A 22,835-nucleotide genomic window follows, 5' to 3' on the forward strand; every position below is an offset into this window, starting at 1 on the left:
CAACTATCGGTTAAGAAAACCCCAACACTTGGGTGGCAACTTGTGTGGCTATGTCGGTGTTCCAAATAGCAAAAAGGCAAAGACTTGCAAGTAGCAAATGACTATATTACAAAACTAGTACCTTACCTATTTAAAATCATCAATATTAGTCTAATTACTATTTTTTTGTACTTTCGATTCAATCTAAAAGTCAATGTTATGGTTTCCTCCATCGACTATGACGATAAACTATTTCACATGACAGGTGGTAGGCATCGGACCATGATAAATGAAAACGCCAAATGGTTTATCCTCATGTTTTCCCTTTTTCATTTTCTTTAATTTATATTATACATTAATATAAAAATGGGGACAAAGAAGAAGAACATCCTTAACTTACACAAAAATGGTGGAAAACTACAAATGAGGACGCTAGACTTATAAGGTAAATGATGGTAGCTACGAACCAATGATAAGTTATATGTATTTTTGACATGTCAAATGATAAGATAAAAAAAGTTTATAAATAAAACAAATCCGCTTGAATCAAAACAAAATTTATCCTGGTTCATACTATTTTTCTAACTTTTTTATATTATTTTTTTGTAACGATAAATCTAATCTACAAATAAATTATTCATGATTTCACATGTCTTAGACTTATATTTTAAACATAACTTGAACTCTCATGTGAAGGAGGAAAGACAAAAATAGACTTGTGAGACTAAGACTTGTTTCATATAGGAAACAAGATGGAAAAATGAATAGTTATAAACCTTGTTGAATTGGTGACTAACTTTTGAAATTGGACAAAGGTAGGACTAATGGACATAGGTTTGGATTTGAGGCATTGGGTTAGCCAAATTAGGCTTGACTCTTGACTTTTATAAACTAATTAGTTATTGTTTAAATGTCTTGAGTTGTGATAGTAAATTACGGTTTTGACAGTTCATAATTGTCATATTGCAGCCTATATAAAGATAAACACTTGACAAATTTGTGGCCTAATCTTTCGGATATGCTATATCTCATTTTTCCCCTATAATCATGGGAATATAAGATTTTTTCGGACAAATTTAAGATTTGTTTCATGGAATTTAATTATTGTATCTTCAAGAAACTGGCTTAGAACACTACATCCTTAAAATCTCCATGCTTAGTCCTTGTACTTTCATGTTTTATAAAATGCTAACATATTTTATTTTTTTTTGGTTTTTATAATATTATTTATTATTTATAAGAATTGTTTCTATTTTTATTTAATCTGTTGATTGTTGATCGTGATAAATGAGTGATCGACTCTGATAGAATAACTTATCCAAATAAATATTTTTTAACAGATTAAATAAAGTTGTTCAGGTGAGCAAAAACATATTCTGTCTATTTCTTGAAATCATTGTTATATAACCAAAAAAAGGCCAAAACTAATAAAATTCTGTTCAACATGTGGCAAATCTTTTGTTGGACTAAAACAGAAGATCATTAAATAGTCCAGGGAGAACTTTTGTAATTTAGTCCATTTGGAAATAGCAAAAGTAGGTGTGGAGTTAGATTTGGAGCTCGTCTATATTAATTTGACGACACACGAAACACGGATTCGTTCTACCCACATACCACCTCACTGGATCGAGATCTCGAAAATGGAACGGAGCTCCAGTGGAATCTGGTTTACTCTATTCATCTCAATCGTCTTCCTCATCTCATCTTCTGAATCATTCTATCTCCCCGGCGTTGCGCCCCGTGATTTTCAAAGGGTATGTACTCCGGAAGCCCTCGATCTCCTTTCCTTTGGATCTAGCAGTAGCATTTTCGTTTGATTTAATTTAGTTAATGTAACTCAAATCGGCATCTGTGTATAGATTTAACGCGAATGATTTGTCTCTGTTGCTCTGATTTCACTTCAAAATCTCAGTCTATAGCGCATGATCCGGACCAACCGAGCTTAAATCTAGGGTTGTTGCTTTGAGGTTAAATTTCAACTTCCAATGCAAGTCACTGATCTGTTATACACAGATTTGGTGCTGGTGGATAGATCTAGTTAGTTGACTTTTAGCATGCGCAATGCCGAAGAATGATTTTCTTCTTTCTGTTCCTAGACTGTTCGTGTTGCCTGCCTAATGCCGGATTTATATTATTGACAAAAGAAGTCGTCAATGTTCTTTATGTAACATGTGGCATGCTTTAAATGATAATTCTTTCCTCTAGGGTTACAGGGTAGATGCATTTGTAGTGATAGTTAGTCATTGTAAAGTGAAGATCACTTCAGTGTTAAATGATGGTTAAAATTTGTAAAGTACAGATCAATGTCATTGGTGAGTACTGGTTTAGTCAACACGGTTTTTATTGACCATCTCATTTCCAGATCTGATTGACTTGATAGCATTAGGACTCATAAATACGAGGGTTCTATGTTTTTGTGACTAGGATATTTTAGCCTTATGATATAAGGCAATTTGACACTGTTATACTAAAATAGATTCCCCCTTAAAGAAAATAGAGACTTTACCATTCATTAAATGTGCCATTCTACCGGACCTTGGAGATCTGAAATCTTTCCAGCTAGTTGTTTTCTGTACTCGTTTTTCTAAATTGCTGATCATCTTGACAGGGTGATCCTCTTCAAGTTAAAGTCAACAAGCTTTCTTCTACAAAAACACAACTTCCTTATGAGTACTATTACTTGAATTACTGTAAACCTAAGCATGTTGAAAACAGTGCTGAAAATTTGGGGGAGGTGCTAAGAGGTGACCGCATTGAGAATTCAGTCTACACGGTGAGGACCTTCCCATCCAATTCCTGGTCAAGGTTAACATGACCTCTGTAGTCTGTTCTATTATTCAACATCACTTTTACCCCTTGTGTATTTTCACCTAACTTTCTATTTCCTGTTTCAGTTTCTTATGAGAGAGGAACAACCATGCAAAGTTGGTTGCAGAGTAAAGCTTGATGCTGAAACTTCAAAGAAATTCAAAGAAAAAATTGACGATGAGTACCGAGTTAACATGTAAGTGTTAAACTTACTTTTTCAAGGGTTCTTTTTCAAAATCTATTTAAGATTCAACTACTTCTTTTGGTTTTTGTATTTGATTTTTACTCTGCATTGCAGGATTTTGGATAATCTCCCAGTTGCTGTTCTTAGACAAAGACGTGATGGTGTTCAATCAACTACTTATGAACACGGTTTTCGTGTTGGTTTTAAGGGAAACTATGCTGGGGTAAGTTTGATACAAAAAAATAACAACTTTACCACTTGTTTGATTCGTATTAGTATATTACCTTGAATTTTTAACCTTTCATTTACTTACAGAGCAAAGAGGAAAAATATTTTATCAATAATCATTTGAGCTTTAGAGTCATGTTTCACAAGGATCTTGAGACTGATTCTGCTCGAATTGTTGGGTTTGAAGTTACTCCAAACAGGTATTTGCATCTTGTTTCTAATTTATGCATGGCCACTTTAAAAATATTAGTACCATGTTTTATAAAGTTTTACTTATGTTGTTGGGTTTGAATTTAATAGTATCAACCATGAATACAAAGATTGGGATGAAAAGAACCCTCAATTGTCGACATGCAACCAAAACACAAAAAATATAATTCAAGGAAGCACTGTACCTCAAGAAGTTGATACAGATAAGGAGGTCGTATTTACATATGATGTTACTTTCAAGGTACACTATCTATTCAACTTATAGCACTTTTTCCCTTCACTTTTGTAATGTTGGTATGCGGTAATTGAAGAGGGAATGGAATGGAAAAATCTGTTTATTTGCCACATAGGAATGGAATGGAGCATTCCTCATGGAATATGAACCCTTCTCTTGGGCTGATTTTGTTCAAAAGTGGAATGGAATGATATATTATCATTATAATAAGAAGAAGTTTTTATACAAAGTTACAATAATTTAATTAAATTTTTTTATGTTATTTTCCAAAAATAACTAAAAGTATTTTTTGGTTATGATTATATTTTAAGCTTTCATGTTATTTTATTACTTTTTTATTTTATTATAAACATTTTTATAAAGTGATAAATGAACTTTATATAAATTTTGACTTTTGAAATATATATCGTATATATTTTAATCTATATGAAATTTGTTTATATGTAATTTATTTATCGCTATTTCTTTATTAAAGTGTTCTATTATTAAAAATATATATTTTTTTTCCTTTTTATATAAATTTATTTCATCTAGTTTTTTAGTGTACATAAAGATAACGTGTTAGAATGACTCATTCCATTCCTTAAAGTGAATGGCAACGATCTGCTCCAATACCTTTTGCTCATTTCATTACTTTCTTCATTCCATTCCTTTACCAAAAGCACCCTATTGGAAATGTCCAAGACCCTTAGGTAGTGTTTGGTTTGATGGAATTGGAAAAGGAATGGAATCGTTGATTCCATCGGAATGAAAAACAGTTATTTATATTGCCTGATGGAATGGAACGAACCATTCTTAAACACGATTCCTTTCATATTGTTAATTTTCATGTTTGTTTTTATCATTCCATGATTCCATCAAAACTCATCCAATTCTGTTCTTCCCAGGAAAGCGAGATCAAATGGGCATCACGATGGGACACCTACCTCCTCATGAACGACGACCAAATCCACTGGTTCTCAATCATCAACTCCCTAATGATTGTCCTCTTCCTCTCTGGAATGGTAGCCATGATCATGATGCGAACACTCTACCGCGACATTGCAAACTACAACCAACTCGACAACCAAGACGAAGCCCAAGAAGAAACCGGATGGAAACTCGTCCACGGTGACGTATTCCGACCTCCACTCTATTCCGGCCTCCTCTCCGTCTACGTCGGAACCGGTGTCCAACTCTTCGGAATGACACTCGTCACCATGATCTTTGCCTCCCTCGGATTCCTCTCCCCCTCCAACCGCGGTGGCCTAATGACCGCCATGGTCCTCTTATGGGTCTTCATGGGACTCTTCGGCGGTTACACCTCCGCAAGAATCTACAAAATGTTCAAAGGCACCGAATGGAAAAAAAACACTCTAAAAACCTCCTTCATGTTCCCCGGTATTCTATTCGCAATATTCTTCGTCCTCAACGCGCTAATCTGGGGCGAAAAATCATCCGGTGCAGTCCCTTTCGGAACCATGATTGCGCTCGTGTGCTTATGGTTCGGGATTTCCGTCCCGTTGGTATTCGTCGGGAGTTACTTGGGCTTCAAGAAACCCGCAATGGAAGACCCGGTCAAAACAAACAAAATCCCAAGACAAGTCCCGGAGCAAGCTTGGTACATGAAACCAGTGTTTTCAATCCTCATCGGTGGGATTTTGCCATTTGGAGCGGTTTTCATCGAGCTGTTTTTCATCTTGACTTCGATTTGGTTGAACCAGTTTTACTACATATTTGGGTTTTTGTTCATTGTGTTTGTGATATTGATAGTGACATGTGCGGAGATAACAGTGGTGCTGTGTTACTTCCAGTTGTGCAGTGAGGATTATCATTGGTGGTGGAGGGCGTACTTGACGGCTGGTTCGTCTGCCTTGTACCTTTTCCTTTACTCCATCTTTTATTACTTCACTAAGCTGGAAATCACAAAGCTTGTTTCGGGGATTTTGTACTTTGGGTACATGTTGATTGCTTCGTATGCATTCTTTGTGTTGACTGGGACGATTGGGTTTTACGCGTGTCTCTGGTTTGTGCGCAAGATCTACTCCTCTGTGAAGATAGATTGATGAATGTTATGATATAAACAAGAAATAGGAACGGAAATATGGAATGAAATGGGAAAAAAGATAGAAAGAAGTGTAGAGATGAGTTGGGTTATCAGTTATGCTTGAATTGAGAATACACGGTGAATGAAGAAAAAATGTGTACTGTTTTAGAAAATTTTCGAGCCCGTAAAAGGACTTGTATGATTGGCTAGTCTTATTATTTTTTTTTTGGTTGTTTTTGTTTTGAATATTTGTTGTATCTTATTATATGAATTCATCTGATAGCATTGTTGTGTTGTTAGTTTTCTTACTTAAAAGTAGAATTGTATTGGGAAATGCGAAGCTTTAAACTTAAATGCATAAACCTTATTTTGTTGTATATGCTGGGTGATTGATGTGTTTATTTATAGCTTAGTTGTAACGAGAGTTTGATAGATCCCTATTTTAGTTGTAAAAAGCTTAAAACCGTGTTAACTTTGATACTGAACTTGATTTGATCTTTGGGAGGTTATCACAGTTATTATGTGAATATAGTTACGAAAATTTGGTCCTTACAAATTATATATTCATCTAATATCGAAAAGACGTTTAAGTCCTCGTCTATAGGTGTTCTTGGCTAAAGAAACAACGATGCCAGTAAACAGATACCAGTGGGCTTGGTTGTAACTGCAATTGCTTTTTTTTTTTTCCCCTTAATTTATTGAAACATCATGATCGGTTCTGCATGATCTAGCACATACGATTTGTCGAATAGAAAGGGTTCAGTAGGGGTTTAACTAGTTAGTTGATTTCCATGTCATGTTTAAGAAAAATATATAAAGGGCACGTAAACGAGGGTTGCTGGTTCAATTAGGTTAAACGTTTTCAAAAATTTTGAGGTGCCTAAGTCAACAAATATGAAACTTGAACTAATATGCCAATCATGTAGTAAGATAGTATGAGTGTGTAAGTTGTTTTCTTAACAATATGGTAGTTGATAGTTAGTAGTGATACTCATGTCTAACCCAATCTTCATAACTACGTACGTTGATAGTGTTAGGGTTTAATCACTTCAATAAATGATTAAACCATTTCACACACAATGTAATAATGTAAATGAAAAACATAGAACACAGTATAACTTGGTTCATACGATCAGAGTTATCGGTCACGAGGAAACACGAAGAAAGTCTTTATTGATACTGTTGAATTACAATAATACTATCTTAGCTTAGTTAGCTTGCTTAGGTTACATGAATTGTAAGAGAACAATATATTATCATCTCCAACTGCTACCATGATTATCCAACATTGTGTACAATATTTTTTCATCATTGTCAATCAAAATTTTATGCAAATAAATCTCCATTCTAATAAGAAACTGTTAATATCATTAGATTGGTAATTCCAATTGAAAAGAAGGTTTTGTTACACCGAAGGGAACATCCATGCACCATTCGTGTTGGCCAAACTTGTTAAAGGCTATTTTGTGAAATATCTATATACATTCATGAAATAGCAATATAAATGAAAAGTTACAGTCATTTGCAAGTTTTAATTGTATAAATCATTAGATTATTGAAAAATAGGTAAAATGGCAACAAAAAAACCATAGCTTGTAAAATTTGTTAAACACTATCTCACGAAATATCTACACATTTGTTAAAGGTATACAATCTCATGTGTATATTGAGAACATAACCATTTTTTTTGCCTCAACATCAACTGGATTAAATGGTACAGTTAAGTTAACAAATTCAAAGTTTTCCTAATTGCCAAAGGGTTTAATAATGAATATGACATTGACTACTAAGAGACTTTATAGTTGCTCATATCACCGTGGTTCGCAGTTATTGCAGCCCGTTGTAACGTTGTTGGTCTATGTATTAAACAAGCTCCTAATGTTTGGTTCTAGAAATTCATTACCACTTTATTACAGTTTACATACCGTCATCATATGGTCTAATGGTGATCATTTGGTGATTTTAACACTCCAAAATAGAATGGGTTTAATGTTAGAATCTCACACGCTTCATCTTTGAAAAAAATCATTTACAAAACTTTATTATTGATCCTTAATATTATGAATTTTCTATCAGGGAGTATAAATGAGTCATGAACCATCTATTGCTTACAAATTTGAAGACTAGTAATGTTTATATGTTTAAATTTTTGTTGTTTGAGGCAAGTAAAAAGGACAATACAATCAATTATTCCCATGTGCTATCATGATTATCCTTTAGGGTGTAACACCACTTTTTTCATCACCAATTGGTGCATACTCAATTTTAAGCAAATAAATCATTGTTCTTATCAAAATACTAGTAATTACTTTTATTTGGTTAGAAGGAGTGGCTCGACACCACTCATCTACATTGTTGCTTGTTGAATAAATGATTGATTCTCAAAAAAACAATTACATAAGAATATATAGAGAATACCTAAAGACTAATGGCTAAATCCTAAAGGGTTGGGGCCTAAACCCTAATCACTAACATTCCTCACATTTTGATCGGTGGAGACGATTAAACTGAAAAAATAAACAAAAAAAAGAAAACATAAAAACCAGATGAAGATAGCGGCATCGGCGGTGGTAGAGCTCTAACAACGGCGGCTAACATTGACTGGTTGTTAGAGAAGAAAAGAGAAGAAACGACAGCCATAATTGATTCCGTTGTAGAAAAAAAGAAAAAGGGCGGCAACGGTGATGATCATGCAACCAACGGCAGAGGAGTCCGGAGAAAGGTAGCGAGAAAGAAAGAGGGCTCGAGCTGCGGCGGACGGAGCCAACTCTGGTGAGATCGGCAACTGCAATGTTGCCATGTTGATAGAAAAAGAAACGAATACATATCAGAGGTTGTCCGACGGAGAAGGTGCCATCAGAGGGAGGCAACAACAACATCAGAAGGGGCTGAATCGGAAAAGATATATGAAGAAGTGGCCAGCCGAGGAGGCAGAAGGCCCAAAGGCAGGGGTCATCTGAGGAGGAGGTAGAAGTAGACGAGGTAGTGGAAGAAACCGATGAAAGAGCTCTAATTTGGTGTCAGTGGCTATTTTATTATTTAGGCGGAAAAGAATAGAAAATGAAAAATATGGAACATAATAAAGACACCATCGACGACCGACTCATTGTGATAAACATTGTTCCTACCCCTACATTAGGCTTAACTCGACAAGTGGCTACCGAGTCTTATTCTTCGCTAAGCTTTGGTTGATATTTGCTAAGTTGGGAGGACAAAAAATAATGTGGATGAGGAGGTGGCTTTGACACACCTAGACACCACTCCTCCCAGTCTTATAATAGATAATTTAAACAAAAAAACCATCTTAAATTAAAGGTGAACGTTCATGAACCACTCTCGTTGGCCAAACTTGAAATACAAAATCTTTTATACATGCATATCATCTATATGTATGTAGATTATATGTACATATATACATGATTTGCAATAAAAATGGTCGAGTTTGTGTATATCTTTCCGAAAGGGTAGGAATAGTTATGGTGGATGATGTTGTATGTGCGAAGTGTGTTTGTGTGCATGGAGCAAAGTGAGTATGGTTCTCTAGTGGTGGCGTGCCCAGAGTTGTAAAAAACGCTCGACGTTAGCTAGTTGGTAGACTGTGTAACATCCCAAAAGTTACAAAGATATTTTTCATTTGAAACAAGGTTAATCAATTATAAAAAATTAACTTAAAAGCAATAGGTAACATTCATTTGTTTGAAATCATAATGTTATCAAAGTTGATTTACATGACGTGGTGACCTTTTTGCCGCGTTGTGGACATGTACATACAAAATAGTCGAAAGATTGAACCCCACCACGATGTGGTGACCTCTTGGCCACGTCGTGGTTATTGCCAGAAGCCATTTTTTCGCATTAAGGACTTAACACGTTAAGTTCTTTGTTCCAACTTTCCAGAAGAATCCTTTCCCTCAAACGAGTCATAAAAATCCTCACTTTATGGACATGCATGTCCAATGCATGTCTCTCCTAAAACTTAGGTCAAAATCGTAAGAAATGGAGTCAAATCTCCATGCATGGCACCAATCAATATGAAAGACTAGATATGAAGCATATGATGGCCAAGGGACTAGGGGTGTTCATGGTCTATTTTTATTTATTTATTTATTTATTTTTGGTTTTTAGTTCAAAGCGTGGCCAAACCGTTAGTAATGATTTTTTTAATCGAAAAACAAAGCCAGTCCATTGAAAAATAAAACCAAACCAAACCAGATTATCGGACCGTTACTAACGGTTTGGTTTCAAGATTTGGAAACGTGAATGTGCATCGATAACTCATTCAAAATCGGACCAACTCAATCCAAACCATATCAAAACCCGTTGATTTTGTCAAAATCAGAAAAAAAAAGGTTCTGAAAAACCACTATAACCGGATTTTTAAAAGATAATTTATTTTTACTCTCCTCAATAGAATTTAAGAAAAGTGGGTGACTTATTTAAGCAATAAACCTATTTCATAAGAAACCTGTTGAAGGCTCCAGTGTGTTTAAATCACAAAGGCCCATTTCCTATATATAGTGGAGCTTTTTGATTTCCTCTTACCAATGATGTGGGGGGTGGTGTGGGAAATGCAAAGCCAGAGTGTCACAACTAGGAATTCTGATGCTTGTAAACACTTAACAAGGATAACATTGTAACTAAAACTTGAAAGCATGTATGGTGCTTATTCAATGACAACAAAATTCCATCAAACAATCTATACAAACATTCAAATAGTCAACAAAAGGTTGGAAACCCTAAAAATCCTGGTTTAAGTCCATTTTGGACTAGGATTTCCTTATTGGGCCTAATGGACCAATAAGCTTCCAATTTGACTATTTTGGGCTTAGAACTCTTAAATGGGACCTAATTGGACCCATTTGCATGAAACATAACATTTTGGGCCTTATAACCCTAAAATGGACTAGTTTATCTTTGATGGGCCTTATTGGGCCATAACAAATCTAGTTAGCCCTAACGGGCCATAAAACTCATTCTTTGATGTATATTGGGCCGTGAACTACTTTGAAGGCCAATGGGCCGAAAATCATCAAATTAGGCATCATATTTTCGGACTCAAGCACTAAAGGCCCAAACCACCTCTCTCCTTTCCCCCTCTCGGCCCAACATATATATATATATATATATATATATATATATATATATATATATATATATATATATATGAAGGGGAAATGGAGGTTGACTTTGGAGGTGCCACCTCCATATTACACAACAAATAATAAAGCAATTGCATCCCATACTTCCATGCAAGCTTGTATGATCCAACATGCATCAAGGTCTCTTTCCCTCTCTCTTTTTCTCCCTCTCGGCCGAAGCTACCCACACACACATCACCATTGCAAATTACTTCAAACTCTCTCTAGAACACCTTCATCCTTCCTCCAAATTTTCGAGAACCATAAGGGCTTCAAGAAGAATCTCATTCAAAAATCACTTCCAACTACATACTGGTGGTAAGATCTTGCAAACATATTTTCCTTCTACACTTAATCACTCTTCTTACAACCTTAAATTCTTGATCATACTCCATAGAACTCTTCAAATTCGAGGTCTCTTCAAGGAGCTTGCTAGGACCAAATTTTCTTCATTTCTTTCTTCAAAACTGTAAGCAACAAAGAAAGGTGAGTTCATACCCCTCTATTTTCGGTTTTCACAAGTTTTATGGGGGAGAATACAAGTAAAATGTGTATATCTATGTGTATTTGTATGTTATGTGTGATTTCATGTGTTTATGTGGTAAATATGTGCCAAAAATGAAAGAAATCTCGAGATCTATAGTTCAAGGAGGAAAAACACGTGATCTAGGAGGTATTACACTTAACAAGTCAAGAAAAATTATCATATAAGGTTATAATAAGCATGTTACAACATAAAACTCATTTTTGGGTTATTTTTGTCAAATAAACAAAAGTTGGGAAAAAGGTTGTCATTCACGGTTTTTATAATGATCAAAAGGGTCAAAACAGTTAAAATAGAATTTTTTATGAATATTATGCTCTTCAAAGAACTAAAAATGTAAATTGTAACCTATTGGGCCAAAATTTGGGCTTTTCGACCCATAGGCCCAAAATTTGCGAAAAAATGGGTTTTAAGGGGCTGAAATGGTAAGTTTCTCAAAACAGCGGGTAGAAATTTAAATAAAACTATTTCAGTGGTTAAAATGACCTTATTTGCCAAAAAGTATTAAAAATGTAAAGTTTTTGGATTTTGGGTCAAATTTGTAAAAGTTGCGAAAAGTTGGGATTATAAATGAAAATCTTTTATTAAAGGGACTGTAACTGCCAAAAAGTAAAATTTGGGCTGAAAACGTCTTTTAAATAAGTCTTTGGGCCAAAATATCAAGAAAAATAGTTTAAGGACCTAAAATGTCATTTTTTCATAAAAAGGGACTAAAAGTGTCATTTTTCTTAAAGAAGGGCTGAATAGGTCAAACCAATATTTTTGAGTCAACTATTTTATTATTAAGGTATTGGGTCAAAAATACCAAAATCCTAACTAGGAATTTAGAATGGAAAAATGTGCATATATTTTCATTAATTTAAATATCGTTATAAAACAATCGACAAACTTCGTGCTTTTGCGATTTAATAATTGATTAATCAGACCTTCCGACAATTATACCATACTTAAAACAAGTAAATATTCAAACTGTTGGGCTTGAAAGATTCTAATCATGCTTATTGGGCATTCGTGACCCATTAACATGACTTTTGGGCCTAACAATAATAATATATGTTTATTGGGCCTTCTGTGATCCAATTACATGCTTAAGGGACCCTCAATGGCAACTACATGCTGTTGGGCCTTAGTGGCCCACTAGCATTGCTAGTAAGGTCCAAATAAATCATATTGCGAAGTAGGCCAACGCGCCCTTCGTATACTCGACAACCTTGGATAACACACGCGATTAGTGGAACCTCGCAGTCCTCTTCTCCTTGTCTGTTAGGCTTACCTTCTATTTAAGTAAACAAAAATCATGTCGTTAATCAAGGGTAATCAAATTCATTTGGATTAAGTGAGTAATAACGGACGACACCTTTAAGTGTCGGTCGTAGTCTGTAGTTATAATCAAAGTCTCCTGGAGGGAGAACGAGAGTTTGTGTATAGATCTATATGGGGGTGACTCCCCCACACCTCAGTTGTTCGCTACAGTTAGAGTCGGCCAGTCTAGGGTGACAAAATTTTAAGATCAATTACGGTGTTCACTAGAATGTCAAGATAAACGAACTAGTCATTATCATGCATGGTTATAACGACTCGCATAAAAATCCAATACCATCTATGTAATCAAGGGAAATCATATTTAGTCGTTGTGATGATATAATAATACAAAACGATTAGACTACTTATCGGAAAACATCGTTTTTTTCAGGGGAAATCAACATTAGTCACTTGTACTTTCAATAACTATAATGCAAAACTTCTCATTTAAACACGTTTTGAAATCATTCATGCATAAACCTATGGATCTTCACACTTTTTGTATAAACAATTGACGTTTCAGAAAATATCGGATTTTCTGGGTTTTTATAAACTACACAAAACATTTTCATATCAAACCTGCTTATGAACTCACCAACATTCCATATGTTGACGTTTTCAAAATAACTTGTATTCTCAGGTAACAGATAAACTGAAGAACAATACCAAGTGTATTAGGATGTTATGTTTTGAAAAACTCTCAAACAATTTGCTGTGGAAATGTAGTATTTAGACAATGTACTTGATGTGAACAATGTCAGTTGTAATATATTGATGCATGGTGATGTTTATGTTATGTTTCATGTATATACATTGTGATGATATTTCAATTTAAGTCACGCAAACCCTCGGACGTTTCCGCCGTCTGGTTCAGGGGTGTGACACAGAGGGACCTTCTCTAGATCTTTTTGCATACATACACATTCTTACTTTGGTTTTACATACAACCTAACACACACTTTCATGTATATACCATATTTTTAATATAAAAAATAACACATTGCTTAATTGCTCTTTTATTTTCAAGCCATGAAATATAAATTATGTGAGTTTTAAATTATATTATTTATCTATAAACTTAATATATAATAAAACTATATACAATTATTTATATATATATATATATATATATATATATATATATATGCACACACATATATACATGCACATACACAGATATCCTACGGTTCGGTCCGATTTTATACACTTTGAAATTTTTGAAATGCAAGTCCTTGGACGTTTCCGCCGTATGGTTCGGGGGTGTGACACAGAGGGACCTTCTCCAGATCTTTTTGCATACATACACATTCTTACTTTGGTTTTACATACAACCTAACACACACTTTCATGTATATACCATATTTTTAATATAAAAAATAACACATTGCTTAATTGCTATTTTATTTTCAAGCCATGAAATATAAATTATGTGGGTTTTAAATTATATTATTTATCTATAAAATTAATATATAATAAAACTATATACAATTATATATATATATATATATATATATATATATATATATATATATATATATATATATGCACACACATATATACATGCACATACACAGATATCCTACGGTTCGGTCCGATTTTATACACTTTGAAATTTGAAATGCAAGCCAAACTGTATAAGACAATATAAACCACAAAACCAAACCGATGACCGGTTTGGTCAGTTTCTCGGTTTCAAACCAAACCATGAACACCCCTATAAGGGACCTCAAGAAGTGATAAATTGCCTACTTTATCAAAATCATCCATTCATATTAACATATCATGAAGGAAAGGAGCTCAAAACCTAGATCTACAAAAGATGAACAAAAAATATGAGAACTTGGAGGCTTACAAGAGTCCAAAAGATGCACCAAGAGATAGAAATGAACTTGCTAGCTAATCCTTAGATCAACATAGCCTTCCTTCAACCTTCAAGTGACCAAACACTATTGAAGAGCTCCCAATAAAAGATGAGAGGCTTGGGTTTTGAAAAGGAGGAATGAAGGCGGAAAAGGATTCCTTAATCTCGGAGTTAGTGGCCTTAAATATGAGGAGAAATCCTAAAAATTATGGACTTGGGTTGCAACAGCCACCATGTTGTGGTCTCCCTCTTGCCACGTCGTGGTGTTCATCAGAACATGCGATCCAGAAGTGTCATGCCACATCGTGGTATTCCATACACCACAGCATGGAATAAGATTTTCTACAAAAATATTATCTTTGTCCCCTTTAAATCTTCGACTGATCCATTCTGGGAAACGGGTGTTACAACTCCCCCCACTTAAATTAGATTTCGTCATCGAAATCTGTCTTTACAAATTACTCTTGAAACACCCTCCGAATCCCTTTTGGTTTTTCCAAATACACTCCTTTCTACACGAGTCAACGCTACTTTGAATGCCATAATCTGTAACTACAATCACAAGGATTTACAAACTCATGCGCATGAGCCATTCTCAAATGGAAACTTTCAAATGTCAAAATCTCATCCACCGTAGCACGGGAACAAAACCCTAAATAGACAACCTCATTTCGACACTAAAAGATGAACCAATTCTTGGCGATAACGACGTGACCCAACGAAGGAATGCATACCAACATCCAAAGGCACATAGTCTGCAAACATAATTTGAGATCTTTTAGATGGTGCTTGACTTCAAGATAAACAGAGCCATCCCACACATCAACCATGCTAACCAAAAACTCACAAATCTGATCCGCCTAAGACCTCCCTTGGCCTCACGCCGACTTACTGATAACGTAAGAATGAAATCCACGACCTACCGTCATAGTCGATAACCTCACACTCAGACGCAAGATCGAGACCCCAAACAGAAAAACTGTAACACCGTGAATTTCATAATATTTTTTCACAAATTATAAAAACATTTCTCATTTAACTTTCATAAAAACATTAAGTTAGAATCCCAATTCACATCATACAAATCCCAAGATCATATATATATATATATATATATATATATATATATATATATATATATATATATATATATATATATATATATATCAAAAATCCCATGCGTGTGTACAGATCAAGCCGGCGCCTTCCCACGGTCATCACTAGTACCTGAAATAAACAACACTAACACTGTAAGCACAAAGCTTAGTGAGTTCCCCAAAATACCACATAAACATATATTAGCCACTCGAGGCTATAACTCTATGGGTCCGTGCACCCAAGCTCTGTGAACCCTCAGGTTCTAACTCTGGGAACCTTCCGGTTCCAACTCTATAAACATGCACAGCATAAATCACATAGACATCATGCAGTACAATACATAGCATACACATACTCTTGACACATAACTCTGATTACCTACTCAAGGTAAAGTATAGTGAGAAGACTCACCTCGGGTATCTCGATAACTTGCGAATCCTGGAAATCACTCGTGCTCGATCCTCCGAGCTATAATCCTCCTATAACATCAAATATCTCTTAATTAACACTTTTACCACTAAGGTTGACTACCCCTATCAAGTCAACACTGGTCAACTCTGGTCAACGGTCAACGGTCAACTTTGACCAGACTCGGCGAGTGTACTAGGGCGACTCGGCGAGTCTATACGTATTCACCAACTCTCTAGGATTCTCTTTTGACACGTCGAGTACTCCCCTGACTCGACGGGTTCCACCTGGCATGAATCGCGGGGCCACCACGACTCAACTCGCCGAGTCTCAAGTACAACTCGGCGAGTCCCAACTCGACTCAGTCCACCTGTCAACCCTCTTTAACTCTCCCTGACTCACCGAGTCAACTCATAACTCGGCTGGACCACTCACTGAGTGGTTAAGGTCAATCTTCATGCTACTCGCCGAGTCTGTTCTTCAGACTCGGCGAGTCCATGCCATGCATCAACTCAAACTTGCTTCTGAGGTCAGATCCGCTCCAACAACTCATAGATCTGGCCTTCCTAAGCTTATTTATCACGTAAAGTCCACATCTTGGGGCTCATAACACACCCCATGACTCATAAATGGTGTTTTGACCTTAAGCACAAGAGACCCCAATCCAAAACCCCCCATGGATTCATAAAAAGCTTGGGCAAAGGGACACTCAGGACCTCCAAAGGTCCAGATCTAGAACCTAACTCGCTTAAGGGACCAAGGAAGCACTAGATCTAGCCACAAAAGAGTTCAATAAGCCCTAAATCAATATAAACATCAACATAACAGAGAGTAGCTCGAAGGTAGTACCTCAAATGTGATGTTCTGGTCCTCAAATCTTTAGGAAGTGGCTCCTCTTGATTCCCCCTTAGCTATTGCTTCCTTTCCCTTGCAATATAACACCTCCAAGGTCAATAATGGCTCCTTGCTTTGCTCCAAACGCTCAAACTCGCTAGGATTTCACTCAGGGGTTTGGTGAGCAAAAATGACGGCCTTAAGGCCCTTTAAATAGGTCCCAAACCCGAGAAATTAGGGTTTCATTAAACAGCGCGGACTCGCCAAGTCCATACCTTGGACTCGCCAAGTCCAGGTGCGAACCCGCGTCCAGAACCGCGATCCTACTCGGCGAGTTTGAGCTCCAACTCGCCGAGTCCCCTCACAAAACACCAAAAACATAAGCATAAAAGATACCTGGAAATCTGGGCTGTTACAACTCTCCCCCACTAGAACTAGACTTCGCCCTCGAAGTCTCGCTCTGAAAATAGCTCCGGATGCTGCTCACGCATCTCACGCTCTGGCTCCCAGGTCATCTCTGATCCCTTCCTGTGTTGCCACTGGACCAACACCTGGGGTACCTCCTTGTTTCTCAGAACCTTGATTTTCCGATCTCTGATGGCCACTGGTCTCTCGGCATAATTCAGGCTCACATCCACCTGAATATCCTCTAATGGAACCACTGCCGACTCATCAGCTATACACTTCCTCAGCTGAGACACATGAAAAGTGTCGTGAATCTGCCCCAACTCTGTTGGCAAATCCAAACGATAGGCTACCCGGCCTACCCTCGCGATCACACGGAATGGACCAATATACCGAAACCCCAACTTGCCCCTCTTCCTGAATCGAATCACTCCTTTCTAAGGAGAGACCTTCAGGAGAACAAAGTCGCCGACCTGAAACTCAAGCTCGGACCGGCGCCTGTCTGCATAACTCTTCTGTCGGCTCTGAGCGGTCAACAACCTTTGTCTGACCTGCTGAATCAGCTTTGTCGTCTGAAGTACGATCTCTGTACTGCCCATCACCCTCTGCCCAACCTCTCCCCAACAAATGGGGGTCCGACACCTCCTCCCATACAACAGCTCAAAGGGCAGCATACCAATGCTCGAATGATGGCTGTTGTTGTAGGAAAACTCTGCCAAGGGTAAATACGCATCCCAGCTACCCCCGAAATCCAACACACATGCTCGGAGCATGTCCTCAAGCGTCTGAATCGTCCGCTCACTCTGACTGTCTGTCTGGGGATGATATGCGGTACTAAAATGCAGTCTAGTACCCAACTCCTCATGAAATTTCTTCCAAAATCTGGAAGTGAAGCGCACATCATGGTTTGAAACAATCGAGATCGGCACCCCATGCCGAGATACCACTTCTCTCACATACACCTCCGCCAATTTCTCTGCTGAAGAACTCTCACTGATGGCAAGGAAGTGAGCGCTCTTCGTCAACCTGTCCACAATCACCCAAATTGCATCAACTCCTCTGACAGTCCTCGGCAATTTGGTGATGAAATCCATAGTGATCTGTTCCCACTTCCACTCGGGAACCTCCAATGGCTGCAACTTGCCATGCGGCCTCTGGTGCTCGGCCTTAACCCTACGGCAGGTCAAGCACCTCTCAACAAACCACGCAACATCCCTCTTCATACAGGGCCACCAATACTCCTTTCTCAAATCCAAATACATCTTAGTGGCCCCCGGATGGATCGAAAATTTCGACCGATGAGCCTCCTCCATCAAAATGGTACGCGTTCCTCCCACAAACGGCACCCAGATATGCCCCTGAAAAGTCATAAGCCCCCGACCATCGGTAACGAACTCTGAAACCAAACCAACAACCCGTTCCCTCTTCCGTATCTCAGGTTACACAGCCTCGGCCTGTGCCCCGCGAATGGCGTCCAATACCGGAGCTATCACGATCAATCTCAAACATACATCCCGCAGTGGAGTGCTCTCCGCCCTGCGGCTCAACGCATCGGCTACCACATTAGCCTTGCCTGGGTGGTATAGGATCTCACAATCATAATCCTTGACCACATCCAACCACCTTCTCTGTCGCATATTTAGGTTGGGCTGATCCATCAAATACTTCAAACTCTTATGGTCCGTGTATATCGTACACCGAACCCCATACAAGTAGTGACGCCAAATCTTGAGGGCGAACACCACTGCCCCCAACTCTAGATCATGGGTGGGATATCTCGCCTCATGAGGCTTTAGCTGCCTCGATGCATATGCTATCACATGCCCTCTCTGCATCAGTACCGCTCCCAGTCCCAAAATCGATGCATCACAATATTCCACAAAGTCCTCCATCCCTTCCGGGAGGGCTAATACCGGGGCTTCGCACAACCTTTGGCGAAGTGTCTCAAAGGAGGCCTGCTGCTCGGGGCCCCATGAAAAAGCAACACCCTTCCGGGTCAATCTGGTGAGTGGCACTGCGATCTTAGAGAAATCCCTGATAAACCTCCGATAATACCCTGCCAACCCTAGGAAACTCCTGATCTCGGAGGGTGACTTCGGCACCTCCCAACTCATCACCGCCTCAACCTTGGCCGGATCGACCAATATCCCTTCCTGGTTAACGAGATGTCCTAAGAACTAGACCTCCCGCAACCAGAAATCACACTTGGAGAATTTGGCATAAAGCCTCTCCGATCTCAGAACTCTGAGAACCTCTCTCAGATGCTCCTCATGCTGCTCTCTAGATCTCGAATATACCAGAATGTCGTCGATAAACACAATCACCAACTGATCCAACATCGGCCTACACACTCGGTTCATGAGATCCATGAACACCGCCGGGGCATTGGTGAGCCCAAAAGGCATCACCAAAACTCATAATGCCCATAACGCGTCCTGAACGCTGTCTTCTGGACGTCCTCATCCCGCACCCTCACCTGATGATATCCAGACCTCAAATCGATCTTGGAGAACCAAGATGCTCCCTGTAACTGATCGAACAAATCGTCGATCCTCGGCAATGGGTAACGGTTCTTGACCGTCAGCTTGTTCAACTCCCGGTAATCAATGTACATCCAGTGTGAACCATCCTTTTTCTTGACGAACAGGATAGGCGCTCCCCACGGCGAGCTGCTTGGCCGAATAAACCCCTTCCCCAGCAGCTCCTGGAGCTGTGAGGATAACTCTTGCATCTCTGGAGGTGCAAGGCGATAAGGCACCTTAGCGATAGGCGCAGCCCCCGGAACCAAATCGATACTGAACTCCACTTGCCTCACAGGAGGCACACCCGACAACTCCTCGGGAAAAACATTCGGGAACTCACGCACCACCTGAACCTCCTCAACTGAACTCGGCCTCTCGGAAGCCACCCGTGTATCCATCACATATGCCACAAAACCCTTACAACTCTGCTGTAGACACTGCCTCGCCCTAGCAGCCGAACAAAACGCTGATCCTGAACGTGTACCCTCGCCGTACACCGAAAGAACTCCCCCACTAGGGTCTCGTATGGTCACCAGCTGACGCTCGCAGTCGATAACCGCACCGAATCTGCTCAACCAGTCCATGCCCACAATGACACAGACATCACCCATCGCAATAGGAACCAGATCAATCGGGAACTCAACACCGAAAATCTCGACTACGCAACCTCGGAGAACCTCCGTGGCATATATCACTCTCTCATCAGCTATGGAAACTCTCAGAGGCCGACTCAACGCCTCATGACGAACACTGATATGCTGACTAAAAGCCAAAGATACAAAAGACCGACTCGCACCCGAGTCAAATAACACCAAGGCAGGTACAAAATTCACAAGAAAAGTACCTACGCATAACATAACATAAGCATAATATCTCAACATCAAAATAAATACATGAAAGAATACATACCAGCCACGACATCGGGCGCTGCGCGGACCTCCTCCGCGGTCAGCTGAAAAGCTCTCCCTCATGCCCTCGGCGCCTCGGCCTTCACCGGCCGACTCTCTGTAGCTCTGATGGCGGCAGGGGCAGATCCCTGAGGTGCTCCCTGAGATGACCCTCGCAACTGCGGACACTCTGCCTTCTGGTGTCCGGTCTGATTGCAGTGGAAGCACACTGCAAACCCCTTGGGGAAATCCTTGGCCATATGCCCCTCCTTGCCACATTTGTAGCAAGATCCCGCTCTGCACACTCTATCGTGACCCTTGCCACACTTCCCACAAGTGCGGCCCTTCTGGCTCCCTGGTTTGGGATCAGCGGGCTTGGCCCGCTTGGCTGCCGGCTGAGACTATGCCGGTCGCCGATCCCTCCCCTGAGACTCCGCCTCCTCCCTGGCCTGAGTCTCCAGCTCAATCTCCCTCTTCCGGGCATTTTCCTGAAGCTCAGAAAATGTCCGGTACGAGGAGTTCGCCGCGAACTCCTGAATGTCTCGCCTCAAAATACTCAAATATCGGCTCATACGTGCCTGCTCAGTGGACACGTGCTCAGGGCAGAACATCGCCCTCTCATGGAACATCCTGGTGATCGCTGTAACTGACTCAGTACCCTGCTTGAGGGTCAGAAACTCCTGTGCCAAACGCTCCCTCTCCACCTGGGGAACGTACTCATCTCGGAACATGACAGTGAACCTCTCGCAGGTCACTGCCGCAAGCTCAGCAGGCGTATAATGCGCCGTCACAAACTTCCACCAGTCCTTCGCTCCCAAGCGAAGCTGGTTCAGCGCGAACCGAACCTTCAAATGCTCAGGAGATGAGCAAGTGAAGAAACACCCCTCTATATCATATATCCACCTCATAGCTGCCACCGGATCCTGGGTCCCATCAAACTCTGGTGGTTTTGTGTTGCTGAACTCCCGAAACAACAACGCATCACCACCTTGCGGCCTCGCGGCAGCAATCGCTGCGGTGGCCGCTGCAACAGCAGCCTCAGAAAGAGCGGCATAACGCTCGTCAAAGGTCTCAATCAGCGTGGTCTTTATAGACCCAAACATCTCCGGTATCTCTGCCCTGATGGCCGCAGCCACCTCCTCCTGGATGATCCGACGGATCTCCTCATCACTGGTATCACTGCTCTCAGGCATCAAACATGTCCTCACCATGATCTACCTCTAAAATACAACATACAAAAAATTAGAACCCCTTCGAGCATACTCACACTCGACAACTCATTCCTCCTTGATCCTTGGTATTCCAAAGATTCTTACTTGGGCTGTACACTGCTCCGGTGCTTTCAGTAGTACGGGCCCAATACTACCGTGCACACCGTACCAGAATACACCCCAAGTCCTACTCTTCGGATCCCAAATTCCAAGTACTCTATCATGCATAGACCTTCCTCTAATAGATCTCTCACAAGCCCCTCGCTGCTACCTACCCACTCTCAAGCATCTCATAGCAGCTCACCTCTTCCTAGGCTAAGGCATCACAAATCAGGCCACTCTAGTCCTAATAGGAATACCTAGCCTACTCTAGCATGCGGATACATCATATCAATATCAATATCACATAACATAAGGGTATTTTGGGAAATCACCGTTCGGGCGCGGACTGATTGTACACACAACTCTGCTTTGCGTTTTTTTTTCAAAATCTTTTATTCTTTTTGAAAATACTTCTCAAATCCTCAGTTTGAGTTCAAATACGCCCGAAGGTGTACTCGAATCCCTCAAACCAAGGCTCTGATACCAACTTGTAACACCGTGAATTTCAAAATAATTTTTCACAAATTATAAAAACATTTCTCATTTAACTTTCATAAAAACATTAAGTTAGAATCCCAATTCACATCATACAAATCCCAAGATCATATATATATATATATATATATATATATATATATATATATATATATATATCAAAAATCCCATGCGTGTGTACAGATCAAGCCGGCGCCTTCCCACGGTCATCACTAGTACCTGAAACAAACAACACTAACACTGTAAGCACAAAGCTTAGTGAGTTCCCCAAAATACCACATAAACATATATTAGCCACTCGAGGCTATAACTCTATGGGTCCGTGCACCCAAGCTCTGTGAACCCTCAGGTTCTAACT

General features: G+C 39.4%; 1 protein-coding gene across 2 annotated transcripts; it reads left to right on the forward strand.

The window, feature by feature from the left end:
- Positions 1 to 1,564: 1,564 nt before the first annotated feature.
- LOC145054488 (transmembrane 9 superfamily member 7) lies at positions 1,565 to 6,047 on the forward strand. Of its 2 annotated transcripts, XM_079002698.1 has the most exons (7): positions 1,565 to 1,733; positions 2,588 to 2,752; positions 2,874 to 2,983; positions 3,086 to 3,194; positions 3,287 to 3,399; positions 3,500 to 3,650; positions 4,532 to 6,047. In XM_079002698.1, the coding sequence occupies exons 1-7, from the start codon at positions 1,620 to 1,622 to the stop codon at positions 5,687 to 5,689; spliced, it is 1,920 nt and encodes a 639-aa protein (XP_078858824.1). In that variant the 5' UTR covers positions 1,565 to 1,619; the 3' UTR covers positions 5,690 to 6,047. The 2 variants fall into 2 exon arrangements, with proteins under 2 accessions (XP_078858824.1, XP_078858825.1); XM_079002699.1 differs by lacking the exon at positions 1,565 to 1,733 and having other exon boundaries at positions 2,647 to 2,784.
- The last annotated feature ends 16,788 nt before the right edge of the window (positions 6,048 to 22,835 follow it).

The sequence above is a fragment of the Lactuca serriola genome, chromosome 5 (genome assembly GCF_051521515.1).
Source record: "Lactuca serriola cultivar US96UC23 chromosome 5, Lser_US96UC23_V15, whole genome shotgun sequence".
In the NCBI taxonomy this organism is placed as follows: Eukaryota; Viridiplantae; Streptophyta; class Magnoliopsida; order Asterales; family Asteraceae; genus Lactuca; species Lactuca serriola.

Bases quoted from the DNA above. Each gene is read 5' to 3' on its own strand.
- LOC145054488 (XM_079002698.1), top strand. From the start codon at position 1,620: ATGGAACGGAGCTCCAGTGGAATCTGGTTTACTCTATTCATCTCAATC. The intron at 1,734-2,587 runs GTATGTACTCCG...TCATCTTGACAG, and splicing joins CGCCCCGTGATTTTCAAAGG to GGTGATCCTCTTCAAGTTAA. The intron at 2,984-3,085 runs GTAAGTGTTAAA...TCTGCATTGCAG, and splicing joins GATGAGTACCGAGTTAACAT to GATTTTGGATAATCTCCCAG.